At 38.5% G+C, this 9,074-nt stretch overlaps 1 protein-coding gene across 3 annotated transcripts; it reads left to right on the top strand.

Moving 5' to 3' along the window:
* Positions 1–6,118, top strand: si:dkey-8e10.3 (serine/threonine-protein kinase SBK1). Of its 3 annotated transcripts, none has more exons than XM_032519798.1 (4): positions 1–1,432; positions 2,672–2,836; positions 3,687–3,889; positions 4,896–6,118. In XM_032519798.1, exons 2-4 carry the CDS (start codon positions 2,674–2,676, stop codon positions 5,559–5,561), a joined length of 1,032 nt encoding a protein of 343 aa, XP_032375689.1. In that variant the 5' UTR covers positions 1–1,432; positions 2,672–2,673; the 3' UTR covers positions 5,562–6,118. The 3 variants fall into 3 exon arrangements, with proteins under 3 accessions (XP_032375689.1, XP_032375688.1, XP_032375687.1); XM_032519797.1 differs by having other exon boundaries at positions 1–1,429; XM_032519796.1 differs by having other exon boundaries at positions 1–2,836.
* The last annotated feature ends 2,956 nt before the right edge of the window (positions 6,119–9,074 follow it).

A 9,074-nucleotide genomic window follows, 5' to 3' on the forward strand; every position in this document is an offset into this window, starting at 1 on the left:
ACACACACACACACACACACACACACACACACACACACACACACAGGTGCAGATAACAACCCCCCATTAGGCCTGCCCGAGTTGTAGTTGCACCCCAGGGGATCTGTATGTATGTGAGTACCACAGCTTGAGTGCATTCATGGCGTCTAGTTCAGGGCCATGAATGCATTTTCTCCTTTATATGAATTTATTTGCAGATGAGATCATTTTTATATTTTGCAGATGGTCCGGAGGAATCGGTGAAGGTTAGGTTTAGGCATGAGGAGTGAGATTGGTTTAGGCTAGGGTAAGAATATCCAGATAAACCAAGCAGATGCATAGTTGGGTAGTAAATGACCAGTGTATACAATACACCATTGCAAAATTGGTGTTATCTAATCCAAGCATCAGAGCACCTATTTATTTTACTGCACCATGTACAGTATATCTCAGCTCAGTGGTAACAAAGGGCAACACATCTCTGCATTAAGGTCAATGGTGGAAGAAAGATTCAGTAACCTAAGTAAAACTAGCAATACCACACTGTAAAAAAACTTAATAATAGTTAAGTCCTGCATGGAATTGCATTAGTTGTAATGGTAGTGGTAGTAAATGGTTTTGTTTGTATTACATGTATAAAAATAAGCATTTTACTATTGTATCTGTGTTACAGGGAGATGTTTCTAATTGTACACAGTCTTGGGACTAAAATAAATGTGGTGTAGTGTTACCCACTACACTTTAATGGATGAGCAAGAGTAGTGTTGTTGATATGATAATATAGTAGATGGAAAATAGTAGATAATATAGTAAAGATCCCTGGGGGTTGTGGCGCCCAGAGGCACTTTTGAATCTATTGCTCCCAATGCTAGGTTAAATGCAGAAGTTGTGCTTTAGGTTTTGTAGCTCTACAATGTATAATGTATAGTGTATAATGTATAATGTATCTCATGCGTGTGCACACGTGTCTGTTAGTGGTGACAGACTCATGGATCTGTCAAAGAAGTTATAAAGAAATTTAAGAGTGACAATTGTTATCAATGCTTTGCATATGCATTACATAAACATACTGTACATGTGATTATACTGTATGTAGGCCACTCTGTGTGTGTGCGTGTGTGCATATGTGTGTGTGTCTGTGTGTGCCCTTTACAGAGGCAGTTTGTAATCAGCTGTCAAAGTGGGCTCCAGTTGAGAGCAGAGCTGCGTGTCGGGCAGCAAAAAGCTCTCAGGTCCACTCTGCACGCTTATCCATGCACAAACACCAACACCAGTAGCAAAGGTGGAGGACGGACAGGACAGACATTTAACCGGCACTTCTACAGCATATTGATCAGCTGTATTTTTTCAGCTGTACTCATGGTGGTGTGACTGTGTGTGTGTGTCATTTACAGTGTTTGGTTTGCCTATTTTTAGACTCCAGTGACTTTATTGGGAACCAATTGAAAAAAAGGTAAGACTTGAATCCGATCAAAATATCAAATACTACTACTGTTGAACGCCTTTACTGCTACTGCTGTTAATTGGAAATTGTAATAGTAATAAGACAGAATGTATCCATGCATTTTTGATAAATGATGTACAAATTATATGGGTCGAACATATACTGTACTTTCTTTTCCCTTTTTATTCAAAGTAATTATTAAGTGATGCAAAATGTTATTTAAGAGGTTTAAGGTTGTTTTTGTGTATGTGTGGCATACACATTCAGGCTGTACAAAAAGATTAATGTGAAAATTAACAACTTGAGGTAAGACAGAAAGATAAAGTAAAAATAATCAAAATGTGTAAAAATGTACGTGTCACAACTGTTAGCAAAGTACTAAATTAAATTAGCAGAGGATAACGTGCCAGAGAAGGCCGAGGATAAACAGAACCGCGTGACAGAGGTCAGAGGACAGAGAGCAACATCCCAATGTTCTGAGGAAAGATGCTTTTTCTGGCTACAGAGGTCAATCACCAAAGCATAGCAATAAAACAGAAATAAACACAGGAAAACACTATTCACTTTTAAAGGCAAAAATGAGAGTAACAATGGAAGTTAGCTGTTTTTATGCTTCCTTTCATCCTTGGTACACTTCTTAGCCTTTAGTCCACCAAGACCAGGACCCAATAATGCTACTCTTAGGGTCAATGTAGCAGTCACTTTTAATATTTTAAATTACATAACAGAAGCGTATATTACATGTAAGACATCTAATGTTCTTAAAATCAAATAAAATGACAATTTAATTAGATAAATTAGATAAAAATGATACATTTGCACTTTTCATGTTAAGGGTTAGATATAGGGATAAAAACACTACAGTTTAGCGCTTGGGTTAGACTCAAACCTAACTAGTTTGTTAATTTGTTCTGAATGGCCACAGTGGAAGATGTTGTGTGATTCCAACTGTCATGATATTGTTTAAATATAGGGATAACAGTCTCTAGAGAGACATTCAAAACCTGGTTTTTTTCTCACCTCCACACAGCCAACCCCAACCCTTGTTTTTAACGTAGTTTTTAGTCAGTGAATATGTCATATAAATGGAAAGCAATGACTAAAGCAAAGTAGCCCTTTTTTGTATTAGTTTTACTTTTTTGTGGTGAAATATATTCCAATAAGTATGTTCCTTATGGCAGGCTATAATCTGTATGTGTTCTTAGCCATAACGTTTGTGTGTTATGGCTAACACGTGTGTGTGTGTAGAGATGATTGAGCTGGGCCTCGCTGACGGCAGTCTGATTGACGAGCTGATGGAGCTGACGGCACAGAGCCTCTGTCAGCTGGAGATCCAAGAACGTTTCAACATCATCAAGGAGATCGGCCGAGGGAAATACGGCAAAGTGCTGCTGGTCACACATCGCTTCAGAGGTATGACTGCACTTTGATTTCTAATCTCTTTCAGAAGAGAGTAACCTCATAGAAATGTATTGTTATCACCAATTAAAGTAATATACCAATGTTGATAAAAAATCTTTTAAACTTGCTGATCTGAATCCACTTTTCCCCCCGAGAAAAGCAAGGAGTTAATGTGTTTAATGTGTCTTAAAATGACACAAAAACTGAACAAATTAAGTTGTTTGTCTAATTTGTTCTCTGTCAGCCCAGTTACAATTTTGCATACAGTATGTACTGGAATCCAAAAAAAGGGGCGTGCAAACCAATCTACAACAATAACTAACTTTCTAAAACTTTCATGACAATGCAAATTTGTTGTAATTCATAGCACACAATGAGAGAGGAAGAGACATTACAGATAAATCACTGTGAACAGGAGAGAGGTGGGAAAATTAGGCTACTTTTTGTAATAAAAACAATATCGGCACTCTTCCAAACGGATGGGAACCTCAAACCCTAGGCGACCCTGAGAAAATGCGAGACAAGCCAAAGTGGAATGATGACCGGGTCAGTGTATAGACAAAAGGGAGAGCAGAAAGCAAAGCACGAGTTGGCATGATGCTGGATGGCCCGAGGCTTTGAATTAGAAAACCATTGGAAAAGATCAATTGGAATTGGGGGGTAATGACCTGGGTGACAATTAAGGTTGTAGAATAGCCATGTTACAGTTTATTAGGTAATTATTACAGCATGCAATGAATACCTTAAAAAGCAGCACAGTGTCACTGAAGTGGTCATAAATACGTGTACTTAATTTTTCTAGTGAGACAAAGAAGATGTGCATGAAAGTGATATTAATAGCCACAGTATTGGTGATCTGCAGGGACTCCCATGGCATTGAAAGTGATGCCCAAAGCCTCGACTAAGCTCCAGGGCTTTCTGCGAGAGTACTGCATCTCCTTACACCTGTCCTGTCACCCCTGCATCGTGGGCCTCTTTGGCATTGCCTTCCAGTCTAATGAGCACTACTGCTTTGCCCAGGAGCTTGTCATTGGGAGGGACCTGTTTGCTGTCATCCAGCCAAAGGTGAGTCAAACACTGAGACTACAGTCACGCAAGCAGTGCTTTAAGATAATGGCTGTCAGCATTCTTAAATGCTCACATTGTCAAAACTGACATGTTTGCTTCAAGAGGTGACATGTCCACATCAATCTGTCCAATTGTTGTTGAGGTAGGGCCTCTCTTTCTCTAACTGAAAATGTTGGTATTGGCAGTAATAGAGGGACACAGATGAACAGTTCCTCATTCAAAATTCTAACGTCAAAGTAGAATCACAATTTCTTGAAGACTCTTCAGGGTGGATCCATTTAAAAAAAAAAGTATAATCTTCAGTAGACCACCAAAGTCATTAGATTCATCCTCTTGGCACTAGGAATATCTGTGAAAAGGTTAATGTCAATACATCCAATAGTTGGTGGTGCTAGGGAACTACAAAAAACATAAGAGGATCACCAAGGCATTAGGATTCATCCTCTGGGGCCATGAATGTCTGTACAAACCTTCATGTTTTTTCAACCAATTGTTACCAATAATTGGCCAACAAATCTATATTCCAATGCCTATGCCGTTAGTGTGGCTAAAAAACAATAGCATGGTGTGTGGTGGCAGAAACATTTGGCTCAATCCAAATGGTTCTGTGATGCTCTTGCAAACACAACTAGTGCCTAAAGCTGTCAAAATCAATAATTCATAAAGTCTGAATAGAGTTCATGTGGACCTACTACAGACTTTTCTTTTTACATAAAAACAGTTGAAAAGAGTTCCAGAATTTTGAAGGCCCACTCAAGTAAAAGCACTATTACTTTAAAAAAAAGTCGTACTCATAGAAAAGTAAAAATTTGATTCCACTGTTGAATTAAAAAAATCTTTAGGCTACAATAAATTGTTGTAAATGTGTAATTATTTATCATTAATTATGTATTAAAACTACATTATCTAAAAAATCAGCAACATGAGCCCTCATGTCTGATATTCTGCGACCTTTGGAAGTGACACAAAGAGCCCTATCCCTTCTTTTGTCTGATTTTTCTAGGTGGGTATCCCAGAATCCTCTGTAAAACGATGTGTCCTCCAGATAGCCAGTGCTTTGGAATTCATCCACAGCCATGGTCTGGTTCACCGTGATGTCAAGCCTGAAAACATTCTCTTGTTGGACAATCACTGCAGCCAGGTCAAGCTGGCAGACTTCGGCCTCGCTCAGAAGAGAGGCACTCTGATACGCTTCATCACAGGAACCCTTCCCTACATGGCCCCAGAGCTTTGTACAGTGGCCCTGATGGAGGGCCAAAAAGAAGTGACTGCTCCTCCGCTTAGTGTGGAGCCAAGTCTGGACACCTGGGCCTTCGGTGTGGTTATCTTCTGCATCCTTACGGGGTATTTCCCCTGGGAGCGCTGCATGGACTCGGACGACTTCTACCAGGAGTTTGCAGACTGGTGCAGAACGAAGGAGAGACCAAACACTGAGGAGGACATTCCTCCTTTGTGGAAAAGGTTCACTCCAGAAGCGATGGAAATGTTTGGTAAGCTCCTGGCTCTGGATGTAGGAAAGAGGTGTACAGTGGGGGAGGTGAGCACTTATGTGGAGAAAGACTGGCTTAAAAAGGTGGATGGGATTGAGCAGCAGCAGAGAGCAGAAAGAAACAGTGCCTCTGTGAATAATCCTGGGCATTGTGAGGTCAAAATACAGCCTAATACATAGTCACAGACGGAATTAAAAAAAACTCTACAGCTTCTATGTGCCTAGAAAGCATCTTAAATATACAATTATAGGTAAAAACAGTAGTATTATGTATTCTTTGGCTCTGGGGGAGCTGTCCTTAGAAAAATAACCCCGATGATATTGGGATTATCTTGGATTGGGCTTTAAACCTAAATTTTTTTTAACAGAAAGCCTGCATTGCAAACTTGACGCATAGAGTTTGAAATAATTGTATACATTTGCATTGTGGGAATGTAGGATCTAGTGTGTTTGGAGCTTGACTAAAAGTCAGAACGTCCAAGCCTCTGCTGCACCATTATCTTTCAATCTGTGTCTTGTGAGTCCCCCAAATCTGTTTAAAACGCTGCCGTATCCCTTTAAGTGTGCTGTACTCAAAATTCTGAAATAGGTGTTCTGGTATTGTCTCCACACGACTCTCTCAGACCGTCCTTTCTGTAAAAAATAATTACCCTTTGTCACAGCCCTCAGCGTCTGATAGCGTCGCACAAAGCAGTGCTACATTCAAGTACAGCTGAAGAACAAAGAACAGAGATGCTTCCTTTTCTTCTCAGGACGCCATTATTCAACTAATATCTGTACATAGAAAATATTTATATTTCTGCTCAATCAATTTTCTGAATGTCAAGTGCAGCCCCTTTAAGTACAACAACACAATAAATGTACTTTCTAATATACTAATTAATGTGATTTCCAATCACTGTTGAAATACAAGGTACAACGCATAGAAAAAAAAACTTAAGTGGGACTATATTTTAATGAACCATGTTGTTTCATGATTTCTTAAATTTTTCTCTGTTGTTTATAGTTGTTCTTCTATATAAAGTTCTCCTCAAGTGTGTACAACTGGATTTCAGTGTAACCTTCTTCTCTGTTCTGAGTACATGAGTATAAATTACAACCTTCAACCATAAACTAAAGTACATGGCGGCGAACAAATCCATTGTTTCTTGTACTAAATAGTGCAACAGCATGGGATTGTAGTGGTGCATAAGGAGTAAAACGGGGTGTTGTGGACAGCATTTACATAAATTATTTTTTCAGTCTTTGGCTTAGTATGTTTCCAGTTACTGCTGTGATCTGCATGCATCAAACTTGATTGAGACAATAACGAGCTTGACGTAACAATACAATGAAAAACATGACAGTATGATAGATGTATTGAAAATAAAAATAATATATAAAAAGTATAAAAAGTGAGCAGGTGATGACAGACATGTTTCTGTAAACAGTTTAATCAATCATCCAGACTTTCTTCGCATGGAAAATATAACACAACGTTCATCCCAGAAACCCCACAAAGCAAGAAGTGGCTTTGTAACTGATAAAACAATCAATAATAACATTCACTGAATATAAAAACAGGAGCTGAGGAAACGTAATCATAAATACAATTTTCCTGTTAGCAGATGCCAGAAGCAGTTGTTACCATACCCCTACACTTCACATAATTGCTGCAGCCTTGTTCATAATGTGACAGCGGTGTGAGAGCATAGATTAGAATCATGCATTCATCCACTTAGTTGTGCTCTTTTCATCCACTCTCTTGGGCTGATATCATGTTACCCTCTTTGAAGTTAGAACCATGACCTATGTCAGATGTATGCGTCTGTCTCGCTCAGTTTTTAACCCCCCCCTTTCACCTACTACACTGATCTTCTTCAGCCCCTTTACATTAATAATCTCTTGACAATCTGCTACAGCTGGCTATCCACTGATGGATGTCCTGCTTTTGTCCGAGTATAAAGGATGCCACAGGTGCTTTCAGGATGGGACCTGAAGCCATCTAAGGGGGGGCAGACCCAAACTTGGCAGGGGGCCCGGACCTTCTTATCCCCCTCATGTGTTACAGCATGTTTAGGGTTTTACACTAACCAGGGTCATCTTTCAGCAGACCCCTGGTCATACACAAACACTAATACAGCCAGAAAATCTGACCACAAAGCCCTCCATGCTGGCGTTTACACGCATACAGTAGCCGACCCAGTGTTTAGAAAGATTAAAACAATATTTTGCATGCCTATTCAGTGTAACACAACACTGCAACTAGGGTATTAATCTTGTGCACTTTAAAAAAATCTTGCCTTACAGAAGAAAGAATAACAAAATATATATTATTTACGTTTCAACGCATTTTTTTTCTTCACTTTGTTGCATGTGAATGAGAGATTATGCTTTCCTGCTAAATCTACCAGTCTAAAAATTCCTAATTTTAATGGTAGACTGAACAGATAAGCATAAGTAGATTTTACAGGAAACTTCATCAACACAAGAATCAGATATTATCATTACACCATTTCCTTTGCCTGCCAAATAAAGATTGTTTACTGCTGTTATGAAAGGTACTCTTTATCTTATCTACAAGGCTGTCATGCTTCTGACACTTGATGACTAACAGAAAACAACACATCATCGTGCACTGTGACAAATAGTTGCACATATTCTGAAAAGGGCCGTTTTAGGTCAGCGGTCCTCAGCCAGGGGTACTTCAGTTACCAGGGGATACTTGGAGTAGCTTTGCTAATATGAGAATGGAAACATTATGATATTAATAATTTACTACTAGTTCATAGATTTGTTTAAAGCTTTAACAAGAAGGACTTTCGGGTTGCCAGGCTGTGAAAAAACACATCTGGCTTCCCTCCTTTTTAATTCACATGGGAGTATTTTAAAATGAAGCATTCATTGATGTATTTATTATCAATTTTGTAACATTTACAGCTGCATTTTTAAAACTCCATCTACTGACTCTTTATTCATGATTTAGTAACGTTTCTAAACACAGACTCAATGGCTTATTAGAAAGCAATTACCATTTATTCATGGTACTGACATTTATAGCCCCATTATTTACAAATAGAAAAGAATAAAGTGCAATATTTGCAACTATAATCACATTTTGTAATTGCCACCAGCCTCCAAAGGCGCCCACAGGAGGAGTTATAGTCATCATGTTTTTTTTTAATATTAACCACTGGTTACAGCTCTTTTAACATAACAATTTATTATATAATTTAAAACAATATTTTATATAAAACTACATACTCCTCAGTTTCCCTCAGTTTTTCATATATATATTTTCATCATATATTGCTACTGAGAGTGTTTCACTGTGCACTGGTGTCCCAGTTATGAGCCGTAATCATGTTATTTGTGCGTCTGCATTCATGATTTTAACATGGTCTAAGATTCCCATTGTCTGTGCAGAAGGGGTCTTGATCTCTACAACTTTCCAGTACTGACTGAGTTACAGATATATTACACACAATCAGGAATTCTCTGAGCACATATTATTCAATCATTTTTATTTTTCCTTCATAATTCAATTTTATTTTATTTATAGTAGTTATCTCGAGACACTTTACAGATAGAGTGGCTCTAGACCACACTCTATAATTTACAAGGACCCAGCATTTTTAGTATTTCCCTTCAGAGAAAGCATCAAATGCGACAGTGGCGAGGGAAAACTCCCTTTTAGGAAGAAACCTCGGACAG

The sequence above is a fragment of the Etheostoma spectabile genome, chromosome 7 (genome assembly GCF_008692095.1).
Source record: "Etheostoma spectabile isolate EspeVRDwgs_2016 chromosome 7, UIUC_Espe_1.0, whole genome shotgun sequence".
NCBI lineage: Eukaryota > Metazoa > Chordata > Actinopteri > Perciformes > Percidae > Etheostoma > Etheostoma spectabile.

Coding starts and splice junctions, on each gene's coding strand:
- si:dkey-8e10.3 (XM_032519796.1), top strand. CDS start 2,647: ATGGCTAACACGTGTGTGTGTGTAGAGATGATTGAGCTGGGCCTCGCT. Junction 2,837..3,686: donor GGTCACACATCGCTTCAGAG/GTATGACTGCAC, acceptor GGTGATCTGCAG/GGACTCCCATGGCATTGAAA. Junction 3,890..4,895: donor TTGCTGTCATCCAGCCAAAG/GTGAGTCAAACA, acceptor TGATTTTTCTAG/GTGGGTATCCCAGAATCCTC.